The 23,645-nt window shown below is 39.3% G+C and overlaps 1 protein-coding gene across 1 annotated transcript in view; it reads right to left on the reverse strand.

The window, feature by feature from the left end:
• The window catches only part of LOC126355732 (RRP12-like protein), a 157,211-nt gene that overhangs the window by 20,125 nt on the left and 113,441 nt on the right, over window positions 1-23,645 (reverse strand). The window contains exons 15-20 of the mRNA XM_050006101.1: window positions 10,834-10,998; window positions 6,675-6,807; window positions 6,432-6,589; window positions 6,078-6,340; window positions 3,772-3,935; window positions 3,438-3,602 (exon numbers count right to left, since the gene is read on the reverse strand). Coding sequence (XP_049862058.1) covers window positions 3,438-3,602; window positions 3,772-3,935; window positions 6,078-6,340; window positions 6,432-6,589; window positions 6,675-6,807; window positions 10,834-10,998 — 1,048 coding nt within the window. The remainder of the gene's footprint in view (window positions 1-3,437; window positions 3,603-3,771; window positions 3,936-6,077; window positions 6,341-6,431; window positions 6,590-6,674; window positions 6,808-10,833; window positions 10,999-23,645) is intronic.

Raw genomic sequence — 23,645 nt, forward strand, 5'->3', positions numbered from 1 at the left:
TTACTGCTTGCTCAATATACAGATTGAATAACATCGGGGAGCTGCTACAACCATGTCTCACTCCTTTCCCAACCACTGCTTCCCTTTCATGGCCCTCGACTCTTATGACTGCCATCTGGTTTCTGTACAAATTGTAAATAGCCTTTCTCTCCCTGTATTTTACCCCTGCCACCTTCAGAATTTGAAAAAGAGTATTCCAGTCAACATTGTCAAAAGCTTTCTCTAAGTCTACAAATGCTAGAAACGTAGGTTTGCCTTTTCTTAATCTTTCTTCTAAGATAAGTCGTAAGGTCAGTACTGCCTCACGTGTTCCAACATTTCGACGGAATCCAAACTGATCCTCCCCGAGGTCTGCATCTACCAGTTTTTCCATTCGACTGTAAAGAATTCGCGTTACTATTTTGCAGCTGTGACTTGTTAAACTGATAGTTCGGTAGTTTTCACATCCGTCAAACCTGCTTTCTTAGGGATTGGAATTATTATATTCTTCTTGAAGTCTGAGGGTATTTCGCCTGTCTCATACATCTTGCTCACCAGATGGTAGAGTTTTGTCATGACTGGCTCTTCCAAGGCCGTCAGTAGTTCTAATGGAATGTTGTCTACTCCGGGGGCCTTGTTTCGACTCAGGTCTTTCAGTGCTCTGTCAAACTCTTCACGCAGTATCGTATCTCCCAGTTCGTCTTCATCTACATCCTCTTCCATTTCCATAATATTGTCCTCAAGTACATTGCCCTTGTATAAACCTTCTATATACTCCTTCCACCTTTCTGCCTTCCCTTCTTTGCTTAGAACTGGGTTTCCATCTGAGCTCTTGATATTCATACAAGTGGTTCTCTTCTCTCCAAAGGTCTCTTTAATTTTCCTGTAGGCAGTATCTATCTTACCCCTAGTGAGATAAGCTTCTACATCCTTACATTTGTCCTCTAGCCATCTCTGCTTAGCCATTTTGCACTTCCTGTCGATCTCATTTCTGAGATGTTTGTATTCCTTTTTGCCTGCTTCATTTACTGCATTTTTATATTTTCTCCTTTCATCAATTAAATTCAATATTTCTTCTGTTACCCAAGGATTTCTAGCAGCCCTCGTCTTTTTACCTACTGCTGCCTTCACTACTTCATCCCTCAGAGCTACCCATTCTTCTTCTACTGTATTTCTTTCCCTTATGCTCTCCGTGAAACTCTGTACAACCTCTGGTTCTTTCAGTTTATCCAGGTCCCATCTCCTTAATTTCCCACATTTTTGCCGTTTCTTCAGTTTTAATCTACAGGTCATAACCAATAGATTGTGGTCAGAGTCCACATCTGCCCCTGGAAATGTCTTACAACTTAAAACCTGTTTCCTAAATCTCTGTCTTACCATTATATAATCTATCTGACACCTTTTAGTATCTCCAGGGTTCTTCCATGTATACAACCTTCTTTCATGATTCTTAAACCAAGTGTTAGCTATGATTATGTTGTGCTCTGTGCAAAATTCTACCAGGCAGCTTCCTCTTTCATTTCTTAGCCCCAATCCATATTCACCTACTACGTTTCCTTCTCTCCCTTTTCCTACACTCAAATTCCAGTCACCCATTACTATTAAATTTTCGTCTCCCTTCACTATCTGAATAATTTCTTTTATTTCATCGTACATTTCTTCAATTTCTTCGTTATCTGCAGAGCTAGTTGGCATATAAACTTGTACTACTGTAGTAGGTGTGGGCTTCGTATCTATCTTGGCCACAATAATGCGTTCACTATGCTGTTTGTAGTAGCTTACCCACATTCCTATTTTCCTATTCATTATTAAACCTACTCCTGCATTACCCCTATTTGATTTTGTGTTTATAACCCTGTAGTCACCTGACCAGAAGTCTTGTTCCTCCTGCCACCGAACTTCACTAATTCCCACTATATCTAACTTTAACCTATCCATTTCTCTTTTTAAGTTTTCTAACCTACCTGCACGATTAAGGGATCTGACATTTCACGCTAGGATCCGTAGAACGCCAGTTTTCTTTCTTCTGATAACGACATCCTCTTGAGTAGTCCCCGCCCGGAGATCCGAATGGGGGACTATTTTACCTCCGCAATATTTTACCCAAGAGGACGCCATCATCATTTAATCATACAGTAAAGCTGCATGTCCTCGGGAAAAATTACGGCTGTAGTTTCCCCTTGCTTTCAGCCGTTCACAGTACTAGCACAGCAAGGCCATTTTGGTTAATGTTGCAAGGCCAGATCAGTCAATCATCCAGACTGTTGCCCCTGAAACTACTGAAAAGGCTGCTGCCCCTCTTCAGAAACCACAAGTTTGTCTGGCCTCTCAACAGATACCCCTCCGTTGTGGTTGCACCTACGGTACGGCCATTTGTATCGCTGAGGCACGCAAGCCTCCCCACCAACTGCAAGGTCCATGGTTCATGGGGGGGGGGGGGGGGGGGGGGGGGCTTATGATATGTGCTTCTAAATCCTTACATTTGTCCTCTAGCCATTCTTGCTTAGCCATTTTGCATTTTCTGTTGATGTCATTTTTTAGCCATTTGTATTACCTTTTGCCTTCCTCATTTAATTTTTTTTATATTTTCTCTTTTCTTCAATGAAATTCAATACCTCTTCTGTTGCCCATGGATTTCTACAAGCTCTCTTCTTTTTACATATTTGATCCTCTGCTGCCTTCCCCATTTTGTTTCTCAAAGCTATACATTCTTCTTCTACCGTATTCGTTTCCCCTGTTCTTGTCAGTCATTCCGTAATGCTTCCTCTGGAGCTCTCTACAACCTCTGGTTATTTAAGTTTATCCAGGTCCCATCTCCTTAAATTACTACAGGTAATCAGATCCTTTTCCTTTGTGGCATAGTATGGCCATTTCCTGAAAAATCCTTCTTGTTCACAACAAAATCAACATCTTCAGTTTTAATCTACAGTTCATAACCAATAAATTGTGGTCAGAGTCCACATCTGTCCCCGGAAATGTCTTAGAAGTTGAAATCTGGTTTCTAAGTCTCTGTCCTACCATTATATAGTCAATTTGAATGAAACCTTTCAGTGTCTTCCACATATCCAACCTCCTGTCACAACTCTTAAAACAGGAGTTAGCTATGATTAAATTATGCTCTGTGTGAAATTCTACCAGGCGTCTTCCTCTTTCATTCCTTTCCCACAGTCCATATTCACCTACTATTTTTCCTTCCTTTCCTTTTCCTACTATCAAATTCCGGTCCCCCATGACTATTAAATTTCTTTTTCTCCCTTAACTATCTGAACAATCCCTTCTACCTCATCATACATTTCTTCAATCTCTTCATCTGTGGGGCTAGCTGGCATATAAATGTTAGCTGTGATGAGCACCATCAGTTTTCCTTGAAACATCATTGCAATATTTGTCATATGGCATAAAGAGTAATAAGCATCACATACAAGAAAAGTATTAAAATAAATGAAACTGTAACTCACCACTCTCCGAGTCACTCAAGTGAAGCTTCTTAAATTTATTTGAAGACTCATTTTCATCATCACTGTCCTCTGTAATTATTAGCCTCCCATCAGAAGCAACCTTGAAATCTGATGATGCCTTCTTCCTCTGCATTTCTTTTGAGACTACAGAACGTGGATTTGTTGCTGAAATTGTAGGAAAATAATGATTTATCCTTTTTCCATTTGCTAAGACAATATAAACAAATATATTAACTCATCTGAATAAATCTGCAATGATTGGGAACTAAATAGGCATTGTTGCAAAATGCTGCTTATGTGTATCAAAATTTTGATCTTTTTTCCACTAGAGTACCTGTAATTCTCTTTGCAGCTGATGAATCAGTAAAATCAATGAATGACTCCTCATCCTCTTTGATCCATGTGCCTGGTTGTTTCTTCCTTTTAGAAACAACTTTGCTTTTTTCAGAATGCTCTTCAAAGTCAGAGTCATCTGACTCTGCAAGAATTTCTTCAATACTGTAAAATACGAATAAATTAAACAAAGTTATAAAAGTGCCTTAGTAGTCAATGAAGTGCGAATTTGCTTAAAGTCATCTTAGAAAATGAAACCATTTTATGATAAATATTTAAGTATTCAGAAAAAGTTATTTTTTAATTTCCAAGAAGACAATGGACTTTAAACACTGATGAAAACAATGCCATCATTTGTTGTATGCGTCTTAATTGGATCAGTTCAATATTTCACATTAGAAAAAGTTGTTTTTCAGTTACTGACAAGCTAAGATAGCAGACAACAATGTGCTTAGTGCATCTATGCCTATGAAAGTAGGAATGACAAATGAGGTACAAACTGCTTGAAAGTTCTATTTAATTGAATCTGAAGCTTCTGCATCCTGATAGGAGGAGAAAATTTGCTTTGCCATATATCAACAGTGTGTGACAAAAGCCCTTGAGTTGAACCATAGTGACAGCTGGGTGTCATGTTCAACATTGTAAAATTAGCTAACTACAAATAGGCACAATTTAAGATGCAAAGCAAGTTTGTCATGCCAGAATTAAATTACAGTACAACAACTCATATTTTGCTACAGGGATGATGCTGCTACACTGGTGTCTGAAGATCAAATGGTTTACTGCTTGGATTGACTGTCACTCTGATTAAATGGCCACTTTCACAATTCATTGATTTCCTGCTAATAGACTGGTGGTCACCTTTTTGCTCAAGAGAAGCTGTCTTTAGTAGGGTTTCATCAACATTATTTGTTCTGAGATAGTCCTGTGTAGTTCTAATCAAGCCTGTGTACTGCACCCTACAGGAGCAATATTTCTGGGTACTGCAGAAACCTTATTATTTATTGACTAACCGATGAACTAAACACAGTGTTTCTGCTAGCTAAAGTTGGCAGTCACTGAATAGCGTTAAAAATTGACCGAGATCAGATTTATCTTCATTCGTGTTGAGTGTCTTTGGAATGCACATATAGCACATGCAAAATACTTCAAGTATTTAGTGGAGATGATATCAAACAGTGCAAAATCCAGGATGTAATAGTGACAATATTATGAAAAGGATAGTTGTTACTCACCATATAACAGAGATGCTGAGTCACAGATAGGCACAACATTCGTCAGAATAGATAAAACACACAAACACACACACACACACACACACACACACACACACACACACACAGAGAGAGAGAGAGAGAGAGAGAGAGAGAGAGAGAGAGAGAGAGAGAGAGAGAGAGAGAGATGCAGTTCATGCACATAACCACAGCCTCTGGCACAAAGGTGTTTGCGTGAATGTTGTCTTTTCTGATGAAGGCCTACTTGGCTGAAAGCTTTGTCTGACAGTCTTTTTGTTGTGCCTGTCTGCAACTCAGCACCTCCAACACTTGTGACAGAGTTTCAATTCCATTTTGATACAGTAACTAGATACAATTAATATACAAATATTAATTATCTGTTCAGCAACAATAACTATTTTGTAGCCTACATGTGAATAGGAAGTGAAGAGCAAGTGAGAGATGGTGTCACTAGCCACTTGATAACAGTCTTTAACCAAAAATGTTTGCAGAATAAAGAATAAATTAAACAGCTTATGATTTTATACATGTCATTTCTACAATTTATTAAAGCTGTGGAAAAAAAACCCTCTAAAACTCAGGGCCGCTGCGAGTGCTATCACAACACACACATTTCAGTGTAACATAATTACACATGGAGTAGTAGTAACAGTTTTTGCTCCTTAAGCTGCATGCTCTAAATGTTGAGATCAATTAACTGACTGGTATATTTTTCCTGGTTAGTAATAACACTTACTTGACAAGAAATGCTTGAAGAAAATTTATTTACCTCTGTTCTTGAGTTTAAATTATGACCTTAGGACTTTATTTGATGAAGAAAAGTTAAACTGAATGTGTAAGGGTAAGCAATGTTTAACTGAAGGTTAAGCTAAAACTCTTATCATAAATCAAAGACAAGATGACGCAACTGTTATTGAGGCAATAAAAAATAGTTTGAATTTGTCTTCACCTTTTAAGCTGTGGAGGTGCAAAAGGGAAGAAACCAAAAACAAGATGAAGAATGATAATGTAAAAAACTCTTCTTCACCTACAATAAATTTAAATTTCCAACACAGGATGAAAAGTTACACACCTCTTTGGTTGTCCTTTTATTTTGAATTGTTCATCCTCATCATCATCAGAAGACCCAACCTCACTTTTCTCTTTATCACGCTTCTTCTTTGACTGAACTTTTCGTATATTCTTTAATCGCTTGTGCATGACAGTATCTGAGCTTGGTATCATATTTGCTATTGTGTCATAATCATATTTCCGGACAAATCTGCTAAGTATGTTTCGTGTCTTCAGTCTAAAATGTCTCTTGCAATCTTCTGTCATGCCAACAAAACTTTTTACCTGGAACAGAAATCATGCTATCATATTTGGCAGAAGAGAGAATGTATGGCAAAATACAAAAGGTTCACTACCATTAAGTTCATAGACTTACAATTGTGGGCACAGCTGGTGTGACAATACTTGGTGGGAAGGAAGTTACAAACATCTTGATGTAACTGAGACAAGAAACGACAATTTCACGAGTGGAGGACAGCAGCAGAAGACAAACATTGTCCAACATTTGCTCAACCAAATCAACCGGAATTATATCTGCAACATGTAATGTCGTAAGAACTTTCAAATACTTCTAACAGACGTCTAAATACTTATACATAAGGGTGATATAACAACTCACCTTTCAAGTGATGGATAACTTTAGTGAGAGCCAACAAAGATGCAGATGCCATTCTTGGTTGCCCTGCTAGGCCCACCATCAACAGTCCCATGTAGTCTCGGAGCACATCAACGTCTGGCTTATGTGCCCATCTCTGCAAACCACAGTCTTTACATTAAGCATTATAGTAACAGCATGAAACAGAGATGGAAGGTGTATCACTTCCAACTACTTAATGAAACAAAACCAAGTGATAGAAATGATCATTTAAAGCAAAAAAAAGTCTAGTAAACATAAGCACTAAAATATTTACATTAAGAGTTATGAGCACTTGTTCAGCAGAAAAAGACGCGTTTCACAGTAGCAAAGATGAACGAGTAACTCATAGCTCTTAAAGTCTGTGTTTTAGTGGCCACGTTTAGTAGAATTTTTTGCTTCGAACGATCATTCCTGTCACACCACTGAATACTGACATTCCTCTTGGGACACCTTGTATAAGCCAATGCAGGGTCCTGTGCATAGTGGAGAGAAATGAAACCGCAATAAAGACAAAGTACACAGAAATCATTGAACTAAACGAGAGAACCATTCCTACTTTAGAAAAAAAGAAAGGTTGACAGGAACACTGTCACTAATCAATTTCCTGAACACAGTTCTCATTAATGGGACATCTTATCATGAGCAAATTTTATGCAGTCTATATTTATAGATAAGAAACACATTTTTGCACCTTCAACCAACAACAGATGTAGTATCGCACATACATCTTTAAAAATGTGGATAGATCATCATAGGAGTGTGGAAAAATATCTTACAATAAAAGTGAAACACATTCTCTTAATCAAAATTCAGAAGAACAAAACTAATATTAAGATAACATTAACAATTTCTGAGAAACATAATGATTGTGTACCAATGATGTTTGCTTGTCAAAAATTAACACCACGCGAAGTGCCTGAACATTAAAATAATCAATTATGTTTACCACACTGCTATAGGAAAAGTAGTAAGCATTAAAAGAAGTCTAATGTGGGAGTTCAACATTACACATTAAATATAGGACTGCCCGACTTTTTCATGAACCACTAACATCTAACAACACTGCTGATACTACTTACCAGATGAGAAAGAAGTATTACAAACACTTAAGCATGTAGCTAAATATTACTGTGACTGCAGGAAATGAGAAAGGCTGACAGGCATAATATCCTATCATGCAGGTTAAGATGGTGTTCCACAATGCAGAACATACATTTGTAACTCCCACATACATCTTAGGGCTCTACAAGCAGTCATAAGAAATCATACATATTCACATTTCTAAATAATTTAATTGGATAGATAAAAAATCTACTCACCAAGTGGCAGCAGAACACAAATATGGTCAGGGGAGATTTATCACACAGGATGAGAAGGAAAGACTGGTTCTTTCCTTCTCATCCCATGCAGTAAGTCTCCCCTGACCCACAGTTCTGGATGACTTTCTCAAAATCTATCTCTTTTCCTAGACCTCTCAAGTCCTTTTCCCTCACTCCTCTTCCTTCCCCTTCAACCCTTCTGCCTGAAGAAGGAGCCACTGGCTCCAAAAGCTTGCCTGATTACAGCCTTCTTGTACATGTGAGTTCTGCTGCCACTTGGTGAGTAGATTTTCTATCCATCCAATTAAATTATTTTGTCAAAAATTGATTGTTTTCATTGTTATATTCGAATGTCTTATTTTCACTTTATAAATTTAGCAGACATGCACATTGTGTGTGCTTACTTGTTCATTTATAGTTAGAATATTCTGTGGACACAAGAAACATTTTGAGATAACAATTTATGAGTCACAAAGATTCAGATTACACACCTGACGAACATCACATTGGTCATAACCCTGTAGCTGATGTAAGTGCAGTCTATTCTACTCTTGTCACAAGCGCATCCTGTCCTATCAGAGGCTGGAATACTTGTGAAAGCAGTTATGTACATACAGCACCCCTGCAGTAACTTCTGTACAGCCTCTTTATGGATGTGACCACCAACAAGCTGTCCACCCAAATGAATGCCCCCCTACAAATTGTGGACAAAAGCAAAGTTGACCATTCAGTGGCAGAGTTTACCACTGAGCACAACAAGCTCGACTTCAACACTGCTTCACACATCCTGTGCCATCTGAATCTGTGTCACACAGTTTGTGAATTTTGAGATGACAGAGTAGAGGAGCAATCCCTCTGAATTAAATTTTGTATATTAAATTTTGCGTGAATCTTAATAAATCCTTTACAGAGATGATGCCCCAAATGATGCAGGAAGCTTATGGTGATGAGTGCTTAAGCCATACATGATGTTACAAATAGTTCACATGATTTAAAAATGGGCGGATGAAAGTTAAAGATGACCCTCATTCAGGATGCTCTTCGACATCTACTGATGACTTTCATGTCAAGAACATCACTGAAACTGTGCATGCCAATCGAAGACAGACTGTCCGAGAGATTGCAGAAGCATGTAATATTTTAGTTGTATCATGTCATGAAACCCTGATACAGCATTTTGGAAAGCATCGTGCTGCCACCAAGTTCATCCCACAACTCTGAGCAAGAGATGTTTCTTAAGAAAATCATAAATGCTGATGAAACACGGGTGTACAAAAATTTGCAGACAATCCAGCAAGTGGCATACCAAGACTGCTTGTAGAAGTGGAAACAACATTAGGAGCACTGTATCAATTTTGGAGGATAGTATTCCAAAGGAAAACCATGCACAATAAGTAAAGGGTAAGCATAATAAAAATTTTATGGACAAAGTTCCAGAACTTTTTGGACCGACCTCATATGTGCGAAGTTAGTTATAAGACAGGATATGGTGAACACATTGTCAATATGATATTTAGAGAACGAACAGAGTCATCTTACTTAATGTACTGGAAGAAAATGAAATCTATGCTAACTTGAGAAATAACTGTGAGAACTCATTTAAAGAAAATGCATATCAAACACAACTTAATTCCATCATGCTGCCCATTTAGATATTTTTAAAGACTTGCTCCTAACAGAGTCAAAATTTGGTTCCTACCATAAGCCTCCATCCTTATTCCACTAGTTGCTTGCTAATGATGACATCCACACCAACCACCAACAGAAATTTTAATATCATAGTTTATTGACGAAAATTTTTCTTCTGAAAAAAAGTATGAACAACACATATTTTGCATGCCACGAAAGATGATGACATTTGTGGAGAACAAACAGGTCACGCACATGAATCAATATGGGATCCTCAAGTGCTGATCATATGAAAACAAGCATGCACTGTTCATTAATGAGGTGTAGAGATTCTACATAATGGAGGCAAGGTTGACAGTATCGTTCCAGAGAACCTTCAAAGCACATGTCAACCATCATTTAGCAAACAAGATACATACTTATAGAATATTGCAACAGATATGCAATAGCAAAATCAAGCAACAGAACATCTTTCTTTTCATGAAGATATAGTCAGAAGTAAAAAATAATGTTCAGTATACCTCAATGAATCAAAATATGATTGTTGTCACTAGTGCCATGTATATAAGAATGGTGAGATAATTTTTGCACCTCTCTAAGCCTGTTTGCAGTAACGCAGTTGTTACAAAATGTAGGAAGACTTTCAGATCAGCACTCGGCACAAATGCTAGAAGCTGATTCTAAACACACATGTGCATTAGTAGATGGCAGGAACCAATGTCTATAGTATGTGATCAGTAATATGTTGACACTGCATTTACAGTGGAGGCAAAGGCTAACTGATTCGCCTTCATACAAGTTCTTAACTACTGATATTTCCACAGTTATTAGAATAGACATTTTATATATCTATTTAAAAATGTTTTGTCAATCTTTTCCGAGATATTCAACAATATCTTTATATGCACAAAACTTTTATGAGAGGTACATAAGATTAAAATACATTATTTGTATTTAATGGTTTTATGTCATGTTAGTCTACTAAAAATGCTAATTTCAAGATACTCCTGATATATATGGAATGTTTTTAATTTGTTCCATCAAATGGAGCTCAACAACACACAGGACATGCAAAATTACCACTGGCAAGCAAGATAAATTTAGTTATGTGACTCTCTCAATCAAATTTCATTAACTTAGTAGCAAGAAAGCTTCACAATGTATTTCAAGTGATCACTTGCAAGCATACATACCCGCATGGCTTCTCCAACTTCAACCAGCAGTGCATAAGCAGCAGTTCGACAACGTTCATTTATGTCTTTACAGCAAAGGACAGCTTCTGGTATCACTTGCTCAACAAGTTCATTGTCAGGCTCCCCAAGTTCTCTCATCAAATGTATAAGACACCGTAGCCGAGGCTACAAACAGAAATACATGAAATGGTGAGTTTCCCTAAGGTAAAAGTTTCCACACAATGTTTTATAACCATAAGCAGCTGGTGGGCTAATGCTGCAACACTGAACTGATGTTGTTACAGTAAAATCTTACATCTATGTACACATGCACTTGTAGTCTGGCCAACTAATCACAGTCTCCACAATGGGGAGGCACTTTCTTAGGGTGTATAAGTCATCAGTTACCACTCCAGGCACATCCCCTGTGGCAGTGCAAATCTAGTCATCACTACACAAGTCTGTGCATCTATACAGCTGCTCTTCATTTCCAAAGTGAACAGTGGACATACTGTTATCAGACCTTCTGTAATGAGGAATGACATCATTTCACTGAGACGATAGACGACAGAGTGATACAGACTGCTGAGAAAGCTGGTGCACTATGAGACTCAATGTGCACCCGCATCCACAGCAGTCAGTATTACTCTGTCATGTATCATCAGCGAGCTCACACACTTTTTCAACCGTACTATACACAATTACACATGTCACGCAATTTTTGTATTATGAGATGAGGACAGTGTATCCAGATTTGTTGTAAATGCACTCCAAAATGAGCCAAGTCTCAATCTAGCAGTGCTGAAGAAAGTACATTTTAAAAATACAGCCTTATGTGAAATTTAGCCAGTTAGAATTTAGTCTATGTTTTCTGCTCCCAAGAACAAATTTTTTTCACTTTTTCACTCTATACTTATTGCAGCTGTATACATAATAAGTAATACAGGGTGTTTCAAAAATGACCGGTATATTAGAAACGGCAATACAAACTAAACGAGCACCGATAGAAATACACCGTTTGTTGCAATATGCTTGGGACAACAGTACATTTTCAGGCCGACAAACTTTCGAAATTACAGTAGTTACAATTGTCAACAAAAGATGGCGCTGCGGTCTGGGAAACTCTATAGTACGATATTTTCCACATATCCACCATGCGTAGCAATAATATGGCGTAGTCTCTGAATGAAACTACCCGAAACCTTTGACAACGTGTCTGGCGGAATGCCTTCACATGCAGATGAGATGTACTGCTTCAGCTGTTCAATTGTTTCTGGATTCTGGCGGTACACCTGGTCTTTCAAGTGTCCCCACAGAAAGAAGTCACAGGGGTTCATGTCTGGCGAATCCACGCCGCCTCCTGTATGTTTTGGATAGCCCAAAGCAATCACACTATCATCGAAATATTCATTCAGGAAATTAAAGACGTCGGCCGTGCGATGTGGCCGGGCACCATCTTGCATAAACCACGAGGTGTTCGCAGTGTCGTCTAAGGCAGTTTGTACCGCCACAAATTCACGAAGAATGTCCAGATAGTGTGATGCAGTAATCATTTTGGATCTGAAAAATGGGCCAATGATTCCTTTGGAAGAAATGGCGGCCCAGACCAGTACTTTTTGAGGATGCAGGGATGATGGGACTGCAACATGGGGCTTTTCGGTTCCCCATATGCGCCAGTTCTGTTTATTGACGAGGCTGTCCAGGTAAAAATAAGCTTCGTCAGTAAACCAAATGCTGCCCACATGCATATCGCCGTCATCAATCTTGTGCACTATATCGTTAGCAAATGTCTCTCGTGCAGAAATGGTAGCGGCGCTGAGGGGTTGCCGCGTTTGAATTTTGTATGGATAGAGGTGTAAACTCTGGCGCATGAGACGATACGTGGACGTTGGCGTCATTTGGACTGCAGCTGCAACACAGCGAACGGAAACCCGAGGCCGCTGTTGGATCACCTGCTGCACTAGCTGCGCACTGCCCTCTGTGGTTGCTGTACGCGCTCGCCCAACCTTTCCATCACATTCCCAGTCCGCTGAAATTTTTCAAACAGATCCTTTATTGTATCCTTTGGTTACATTAAACCTCCGTTCAAAACTTCGTCTTGTTGCAACAACACTGTGTTCTAGGCGGTGGAATTCCAACACCAGAAAAATCCTCTGTTCTAAGGAATAAACCATGTTTTCCACAACACACTTGCACGTTGTGAACAGCACACGCTTACAGCAGAAAGTCGAGGTACAGAGTGGCCCACCCACAGACTGCGTTGTCTTCTATATCTTTCACATCACTTGCAGCACCATCTGTTGTTGAAAATTGTAACTACTGTAATTTCGAAAGTTTGTCGGCCTGAAAATGTACTGTTGTCCCAAGCATATTGCAACAAACGGTGTATTTCTATCGCTGCTCGTTTAGTTTTTATTGCCGTTTCCAATATACCGGTCATTTTTGAAACACCCTGTATGTACACTTGTATTTCAATGGTTTATATTTATATTACTGACTACAATTATGCAAATGGTTTTATTAGAGGCCTGAGTAATTAAAAGTTATGGCTAACTGAAGCTGCAACAACGGCATATCACTAAAAAATATTTTGAGCAGTTTGACAGCATAGGAGGTACTGTTCCCTCTCATTCAAAAGCAGATACTCTCAACTTTTTGAGAAAAATATACTGAATTACCTAGAATTAAACTGCAAGATTCTGAACTTTGATGACATAATTTTATTGCTGTAATTTTTTTGAATTGGACTACACATCTCACAAATTAATTCATTCAGTAATTAAGATTTTGTATAATGTAGAATCATAAAACATTTATTTTAAGACGGATGCCATACTCATAAATAGAAGCTATCAGATGATGCATGTATAATATTGCTCCCTAAACTTTTGTGAATTATTAACCTGTAACATTTTTCTTACAACAAGCAAACAGTTAAGTCTTAGAGCACATGCAGAATAATAAACTCTAACCTAGCCAAACTAGAAAGCATTAACTAGTTTCAGAAATATCATATTCTTACACCGGTCTTTAAATAGCCACCTCTCCCCCAAAATTGCCAGTCACGGATTGGAAAGCACTCGTTTAACATCTCCATGTCAAATCTAATTAGTGATCACAAGAGGTTATATTGGTTACAGCAAAAGTCTGCGACCAGATAACTGCAGTGTCACATCATGATGGTGATTTACATTAAAGCTGGTAACAGCTTAACAAGATTATAACACTTCCGTGAAATTTTACATTTTGGTACAACATAAAAAAAAACTAAGTTATACCATATCTCTATCATTTATGACACTATCCAGGCTCTTTAGTCAGCATGCTAACTTTAAAGTGCTAATATTCTACTAAAACTATTTTCTGAGCAATATTATTAATCTTGGTGATCACATTAAAAACTACTCTGTGTGCATCGTTACTTCATGTTTCTGTTGGTGTACATTACGCCATGGTGAAACTGAACAAATGCTGTGACTTTGGTAAGTGGTTTGATGAGTTTTCTTCCATATGTGTCTGAAAAGGAATAAATACATGTCTTTCTACCCGTATAAATGGTTATTTGTAAAACTGGAACTGCCAGTCAACAACAACAGTGCAAATGAAGTGTGATGACCTACTATGAAAATTCATTTATTGTTTGGTCGACCACATCTGACACAATCTTTCATAACAACAGTTTCCAGTTACATTTTTTTCAGTACAGCAAGATATGGGACTCCCAGATACGTAAAAACCAGGTGGGTGTTATCTATTAAATCTTCACTGAGGCACACTCATAACACCAGTTGTATCATTACGAGTATGGGCACAAGCTATTTGTTCACCTCCTGCTGGTACTGAGGAGAAGTGAAGTTGCTTGGATCTTGGATGGGTGCGAGCAAGTGGGGATGTCACATGGCTGTTCCACGCAAGATTAGGTACAGAGACAAGGAACAAGTGACCAGAAAGAGGTTGTTGTTGTTGTTTTTGTTGTTGTTGTTGTTGTTGTCTTCAGTCCTGAGACTGGTTTGATGCAGCTCTCCATGCTACTCTATCCTGTGCAAGCTGCTTCATCACCCAGTACCTACTGCAACCTACATCCTTCTGAATCTGCTTAGTGTACTCATCTCTCGGTCTCCCTCTACGATTTTTACCCTCCACGCTGCCCTCCAATGCTAAATTTGTGATCCCTTGATGCCTCAAAACATGTCCTACCAACCGATCCCTTCTTCTAGTCAAGTTGTGCCACAAACTTCTCTTCTCCCCAATCCTATTCAATACCTCCTCATTAGCTACGTGCTCTATCCACCTTATCTTCAGTATTCTTCTGTAGCACCACATTTCGAAAGCTTCTATTTTCTTCTTGTCCAAACTAGTTATCGTCCATATTTCACTTCCATACATGGCTACACTCCAAACAAATACTTTCAGAAACGACTTCCTGATACATAAATCTATATTCGATGTTAACAAATTTCTCTTCTTCAGAAACGCTTTCCTTGCCATTGCCAGTCTACATTTCATATCTTCTCTACTTCGACCATCATCAGTTATTTTACTTCCTAAATAGCAAAACTCCTTTACTATAAGTGTCTCATTTCCTAATCTAATTCCCTCAGCATCACCCGATTTAATTTGACTACATTCCATTATCCTCGTTTTGCTTTTGTTAATGTTAATCTTATATCCTCCTTTCAAGACACTGTCCATTCCGTTCAACTGCTCTTCCAAGTCCTTTGCCGTCTCTGACAGAATTACAATGTCATCGGCAAACCTCAAAGTTTTTATTTCGTCTCCATGAATTTTAATACCTACTCCAAATTTTTCTTTTGTTTCCTTTACTGCTTGCTCAATATACAGATTGAATAACATCGGGGAGAGGCTACAACCCTGTCTCACTCCTTTCCCAACCACTGCTTCCCTTTCATGGCCCTCGACTCTTATGACTGCCATCTGGTTTCTGTACAAATTATAAATAGCCTTTCGCTCCCTGTATTTTACCCCTGCCACCTTTAGAATTTGAAAAAGAGTATTCCAGTCAACATTGTCAAAAGCTTTCTCTAAGTCTACAAATGCTAGAAACGTAGGTTTGCCTTTTCTTAATCTTTCTTCTAAGATAAGTCGTAAGGTCAGTATTGCCTCACGTGTTCCAACATTTCGACGGAATCCAAACTGATCCTCCCCGAGGTCTGCATCTACCAGTTTTTCCATTCGTCTGTAAAGAATTCGCGTTAGTATTTTGCAGCCGTGGCTTATTAAACTGATAGTTCGGTAATTTTCACATCTGTCAGCACCTGCTTTCTTTGGGATTGGAATTATTATATTCTTCTTGAAGTCTGAGGGTATTTCGCCTGTCTCATACATCTTGCTCACCAGCTGGTAGAGTTTTGTCATGACTGGCTCTCCCAAGGCCGTAAGTAGTTCTAATGGAATGTTGTCTACTCCGGGGGCCTTGTTTCGACTCAGGTCTTTCAGTGCTCTGTCAAACTCTTCAAGCAGTATCGTACCTCCCATTTCGTCTTCATCTACATCCTCTTCCATTTCCATAATATTGTCTTCAAGTACATCGCCCTTGTATAAACCTTCTATATACTCCTTCCACCTTTCTGCCTTCCCTTCTTTGCTTAGAACTGGGCTGCCATCTGAGCTCTTGATATTCATACACGTGGTTCTCTTCTCTCCAAAGGTCTCTTTAATTTTCCTGTAGGCAGTATCTATCTTACCCCTAGTGAGATAAGCTTCTACATCCTTACATTTGTCCTCTAGCCATCCCTGTTTAGCCATTTTGCACTTCCTGTCGATCTCATTTTTGAGACGTTTGTATTCCTTTTTGCCTGCTTCATTTACTGCATTTTTATATTTTCTCCTTTCATCAATTAAATTCAATATTTCTTCTGTTACCCAAGGATTTCTAGCAGCCCTCGTCTTTGTACCTACTTTATCCTCTGCTGCCTTCACTACTACATCCCTCAGAGCTACCCATTCTTCTTCTACTGTATTTTTTTCCCCTATTCCTGTCAATTGTTCCCTTATGCTCTCCCTGAAACTCTGTACAACCTCTGGTTCTTTCAGTTTATCCAGGTCCCATCTCCTTAATTTCCCACTTTTTTGCAGTTTCTTCAGTTTTAATCTACAGGTCATAACCAATAGATTGTGGTCAGAGTCCACATCTGCCCCTGGAAATGTCTTACAACTTAAAACCTGGTTAGTAAATCTCTGTCTTACCATTATATAATCTATCTGATACCTTTTAGTATCTCCAGGGTCCTTCCACGTATACAACCTTCTTTCATGATTCTTAAACCAAGTGTTAGCTATGATTATGTTGTGCTCTGTGCAAAATTCTACTAGGCGGCTTCCTCTTTCATTTCTTAGCCCCAATCCATATTCACCTACTATGTTTCCTTCTCTCCCTTTTCCTACACTCAAATTCCAGTCACCCATTACTATTAAATTTTCGTCTCCCTTCACTATCTGAATAATTTCTTTTATTTCATCGTACATTTCTTCAATTTCTTCATCATCTGCAGAGCTAGTTGGCATATAAACTTGTACTACTGTAGTAGGTGTGGGCTTCGTATCTATCTTGGCCACAATAATGCGTTCACTATGCTGTTTGTAGTAGCTTACCCGCATTCCTATTTTCCTATTCATTCTTAAACCTACTCCTGCATTACCCCTATTTGATTTTGTGTTTATAACCCTGTAGTCACCTGACCAGAAGTCTTGTTCCTCCTGCCACCGAACTTCACTAATTCCCACTATATCTAACTTTAACCTATCCATTTCCCTTTTTAAATTTTCTAACATACCTGCCCGATTAAGGGATCTGACATTCCACGCTCCGATCCGTAGAACGCCAGTTTTCTTTCTCCTGATAACGACATCCTCCTGAGTAGTCCCCGCCTGGAGATCCGGATGGGGGACTATTTTACCTCCGGAATATTTTACCCAAGAGGATGCCATCATCATTTAATTATATAAAGCTGCATGTCCTCGGGAAAAATTACGGCTGTAGTTTCCCCTTGCTTTCAGCCGTTCGCAGTACCAGCACAGCAAGGCCGTTTTGGTTAATGTTGCAAGGCCAGATCAGTCAATCATCCAGACTGTTGCCCCTGCAACTACTGAAAAGGCTGCTGCCCCTCTTCAGGAACCACACGTTTGTCTGGCCTCTCAACAGATACCCCTCCGTTGTGGTTGCACCTACGGTACGGCCATCTGTATCGCTGAGGCACGCAAGCCTCACCACCAACGGCAAGGTCCATGGTTCATGGGGGGGGGGGGGGGGGGGAGGGGGGGGGGGTGAATTCCGGTATTGGGTATTTTGACACTTAAGAGACCAGACAACGTCCAAAAAAGGGCAGAGTGTCAGACAAGTTGAAAGATGGCTCCGTACAACTCTCTGAGAATCTATGATAATTTACAGTCAAGTGCTAAAGAAAACCTGAATAGAATTTGAAGCCATTTTGACTATTTTTTTCTTCAGTATCTTTAAAACTACAGAAGTTAATATTTCACAGCGAATAAACATTTTCATTATGAACCTCTGAATTAAGAACTTCTCAACATTTCACGCAATTTCACCGTATGATATAAGAGATGATAGCATTGCACTGTAACTATTAGCTATCATCTTTGAAAGCTACATATAGGTATCTACTTTATTTCCTGATTTGTTGTGTGTTTATATCTTTTCATTATGCAAACATTTGTCAGAACATCGTATCCTCCACAATTACGCAGTAAATGAATACAGCATGAATACCTCACATATTGTCATACTTGTGTAGTTATTTAATGAACAGTTTGCTGTTTTGCCAGTAACTTTACTTAAACGCTGATTGCAAGTGCTATTAAAAAAATCTATGTTAATTTACAAGTGGTCAGTCGCATGCATTACTGCACACCACAACTGAAAATATAACCAGAAGATGCTTCTCTCATGGGGGCATAAATAACTGTTTGAACAATATTTTACAAAAAGTCACTATCATTTAACATAAGTACATTTGCACAAGAATATTGGCTTACTTGTTTACAGACAAACTTTTATTTGTATTTATTTTGAATAGGCCTAGGTGTAACTGAGTGTTTATAACATTTTTTTATTTAAATATTTTTGTAATTCATTAGATTAGTCTGGGAAGTGGTAACGTTGAGTCAAATGATGTCTGTAGAACTCAAGATAGATGTAGTTTTGGTGGGACAGCCTTCAGCCAATGGAAAAGCAGACAGTAGTGACAAACTACGGAAGTCAAGTGGAGCCAGGGACTTTTTCAAATGAAAATCTCAAGAGAGTGATTCTGGAGACTTTTATGCGAGTTCTGGAAGGAGGCAGACCTGCCTGTGGTAATGAGTGGCATTCGAACATGGAGGTGCTTTATTCTGGGTGATGAATGGCCACTACCATACTTTAACTTCTGAAGGTACTTTATATTTTGAGAGGCCCGAATGTGCTCCAGAGTAGGACTCTAACTTCTTCCACTTGTATTACAGAATAGTGTAGATGGAGTATGAGTTACTATTCTTTGTATCATGTGTGATAATTTGTAAATCATCACGTTGAGCTCTTAACTTTTTTGAGCTGGTGAATATATTGTGTATTGTGATTATGAAATGGACTTTGTTTCCCCATATCTTTGATTAGTTTGAGAATCTTGCTACCATTCTCTTAATGCTCTCAATGTAACTTTACTGCATTTGATAAGGCTATTTTCTGCAAGCTCGTGCTTCAAACATTCCAAGCGAAGGTACACTGATTTGACCTAAAGTTATTTATGTAGCATAAAAGTTGGCAAATCGCTGATTTCAAAGCATCAAATGGTTTGATCTACAGGTTCACGGACATACACAATTTAACATATAAATGTGCTCAAGACAGGCTGGAAGCATGAACATTGACACTTGGAAAAAGTACTCTTCCATCAATCACAGGAAACTACAGTCGCAATGATGTTTCTAATGCAGATAAACAGGCTTATTTGTTTGCCTTCTGCCTAACAATAGCTCTCGAGTTCAGAGGAGACAAATGTTGTGGCATAAAATTTAGTAAAGTGAGGCTAATTGTTTCATTATGGAGTGGGTAAGTTGCTACCAAACATAAGTGGAAAAGTGAAGAGTCTATGATCCTTCAAAAATGTGTGGACATTTCTGTGTAAATACACATGAAATGAGAATTATGGGCAACAACAACTACATTGGAACAATTCTTGCATGCCTGCGATGCAATGCTGGAAGTTAGAAATAAGAAACACATCCACTGACCAGTGTGCTGTGCACCCCATCCTGGAAGGCCAACATAACCTCCCACCTCTGCGTAAGGCCTTAGCCCTTCACAGAACCTCAATGTATCCATTTTCCTCCTCAATCCTATGGCATCCCACATAACCAACTTCTACATGCTCACTAAAATACACAAACCCAACAATCCTGGACACTCCATTGTGGCTGGTTTTTGTACATCCACTGAAAGAATTTCGGACCTCACCTCCAGGCAACTGCTCGTAATCTAGCCTCACACATCAAAGATACCAACCACTTCCTTTGCTGACTCTCCACCTCACCAATCCCTTTACTTCCTAGACCTCTAATCATCTCCATAGACACCACCTGCCTATATATCTGTCATGCCCATAATCTTACCACTAATAAACATTACCTTTTTCAACATCCTTCAGATTCCAAATCCACTACCTCATTCCTCATATAAGTTACTAACTTTATCTTAACCCACTGTTACTTCTGCTTTGAAGGGAAGATATACAAACAAATATGCGTCACAGCCATGGGCACCCGCATGGTACCCTCCACACCCACCTCTTCATGGGCCACCTAGAGGAAACCTTCCCAGCCTCCCAAAACACCAAACCTTGGTTCAGGTCCACTGATGATATCTCCATAATCTATACTTCGCAATAGCTTTGATTAGCTATCATCATGCCTACCCCATCAGCAGCCGGGTCACCTGTGAAAGCTACAGTGTCATTTACGAGCCCTTCTGCAACCACTGCATAGATTTTTATATTGGTATGACTGCCAATCAGCTTTCCACAAGGATGAACAACCACTACCAAAGTGTGGTCAAGAGCAAAGTAGACCATCCTGTGGCACAACATACAGCTAAACATAGCCCACTTGACTTCAATGGCTGTTTCACTACCCAGGACAACTGGATCCTCCTCTCTACCACCAGACTTTTCCGAACTGCAAAGATGGCAGTTATCATTACAACACGTTCTCCGCTCTCATAATTAGGCCAGGCTCAATCTATGGTAACATATCGTCTCCACACCATGCACCCAACAGTTTCCACCCTATCTGACCTATCATCTCTTCCCCTTTCACATCACAGCGCCTCTTTGTATGCTGCCCTCGGCCAATGCACCCACCCGTCTTTCCCCGGTCCTCTCCTTTTTTGCAACTTTTCTCTCCACCTCCCTGCCCCACAATATCCTGATGCAGTGCCTGTTGGCATTCTAGACCCCGCACTCTCCACCACACAGTGTTCCTCCATCCCCCGACCACACACTACTATCCCTTCCCTTCCCTGCCCCCTCTATATTGCTGCCGGCATCCCATGTGATAGTTGCATTCTGGCCAGAGTTGGCAATGATGTGTGTGTGACATGTGCTTGCTTGTGTGTATGAATGGTGTGTGTTTCTCTTTTTCTGGTGAAGGCTAAGACTGTAAGCTTTGTGTATGTGTCTTTTTATTAAGCATTTCTGCAACTTAACATGTATTCTTTACCGCAAGTAGTAAACCGTCTATTCCAACATTGTTGATATTTCCATGTGGATTTTCCATTGTTTGATTTGGTGTTTCAGGAACAGATGGCAGAGGAATAAGAAGAAAGTGAAGATGAGGACGAGTCAGAATCATTATCAGTTCCTACAATATCAAAAGCTTTTGAAGCTATAAACACAGTTAAGCATATGTCATGAGTTTTGAAGTCAATGAAGAAGAACTGATGAACATGTTAACTAAGATGGACAATACAACATTAAAAGTAGGGTACAAGAAACAGTTAACTATTGATACATTCTTCAAACAATTGTGAAGACAGGGCTATGCACTGTATGTTATTTTCCTACAGTGTAGTTGTGCTAACAAGATGTTCAACATACCAATAGTTTGTTGAAATGACAACCCCTATTCAGTTAGCAGTAATGATTCACTAATGGAGAGATGCTAAATGAACAATGTTTATTTGAATCAAAATTGCACTTTTAGTCAACTTTTATTTTTCTAAATCACATGTGTATATATTTTGGATGCTAAAGATTAGGCTCTCACATCACTTCAGTTTCCTGCATTCCAATGGGCAAATGGCATATGCATACACATCCGATATATTACATTTAGCCAATGTCACTGTATTTAACACATTTTTGCTTCTTGCACACTAACACATAATTTTAAGTTTCTAGGTGTGATATTTTGAGCATGACCACAAAATGACTACTAATTTATTGACATAGCATGTCAAGGAGTGTGGCATTATGAGACTGCATGTTACACAAATATGGTACCCTTAATTCTGCATTTTCACTGACAAAAAAATTGAATTATTATGAAATTAGTTATTTTTCGGTAGTATTTTTCCCTGATTATGGCGCTCAAAATTTCTCATCCTTTCCAAAACATACAGAGATTCCACTGTCCACTGTAGTAGTTTCTAAATATGTAGGGCAAACACGGGCGCACAAGTCTACAACCGACGAAAACAGCAGGACCATCCAGCAGAGCTTGTGCAGCGACAGACTTAACTGGAATACGATTCTTCTTGTCTCCAGCTGTTGTAGCAAATTCGATGTTCTCGATGGTCTTGTAGACTGTCTGTTTAGAACGGCGGCGATATCTTCTGTAAGGCATCTTGGCACCGTTCAATGCAGTTGCCTGTGCAGCAGCAGCAGCGCGACATAGCCACTACGCGGCATTCACTCGCTTATATACATGTCCGAACACGCGTGACCTTGATTCGGACTTAGAATATTTCTGCCTGCTGGCGGAGCGTTATCCCGGATGCGAGCACTAGTTGTTCTAGGTGCTCGCGTCCGCTGTGCGCCAGCCAGGCGCGCTGCAAAGATTACGTAAGTAGGTCGGCGGATTGCGTCAGCCGCCTTTGTGGCGTGACATGCTGTTGCCTCCTTGAGCCCCCCGGTTCTAGATGTACCCATGTCCGGTTCTAAGCTACACTACAGATCAGTTTGCAAAAAAAAAAAAAATTTATTTATGAAAATATACAGTACAATCACCAACAAATTTTACATATTCACATACACCTTTGCCTTTAACCCAAATGAATACAGATTCGTTAACAGATATTTTCCTCCTGTTACGAGTATACAATGACAAGGAAGAAGGAGAAACATATGCCGATTTACCAAAATCCTTATTAGCTAATTCCTCTCTCTCTCTCTCTCTCTCTCTCTCTCTCTCTCTCTCTCTCTCTCTCTCTCTGTGTGTGTGTGTGGGGGGGGGGGGCGGGGAGGAGGTGAGGGGGAGGAGGAGGGGGAGGGGGAGGGGGGCAGGGAAGGGACCTGTTGATGACTCAATGCTTCTGTTAGTGTATGGTTTCCTTTAATCCTAAATTACTGATATTAGTTCCTAAATATTTGAAGACATCTAACCACTCTTCCAGCATACTACTAGTGACAAAAATGACATGAAAGAGATATGAGTTTTGGTTACTATCTCAGTGTAATAATAAACATAAGTTAAGAAATGCGAGGTAAGTTAAAATGTGGCATAACTTCTCTTGATGATTCACATGAAGAACCTAACAAAACTGCAGCCACAGACAAGAACATTGAGAAGGTGTGTAACATGGTATTGGGTGATTAAATAGTTGA

The sequence above is a fragment of the Schistocerca gregaria genome, chromosome 3, assembly GCF_023897955.1.
Source record: "Schistocerca gregaria isolate iqSchGreg1 chromosome 3, iqSchGreg1.2, whole genome shotgun sequence".
Classification (NCBI taxonomy): domain Eukaryota; kingdom Metazoa; phylum Arthropoda; class Insecta; order Orthoptera; family Acrididae; genus Schistocerca; species Schistocerca gregaria.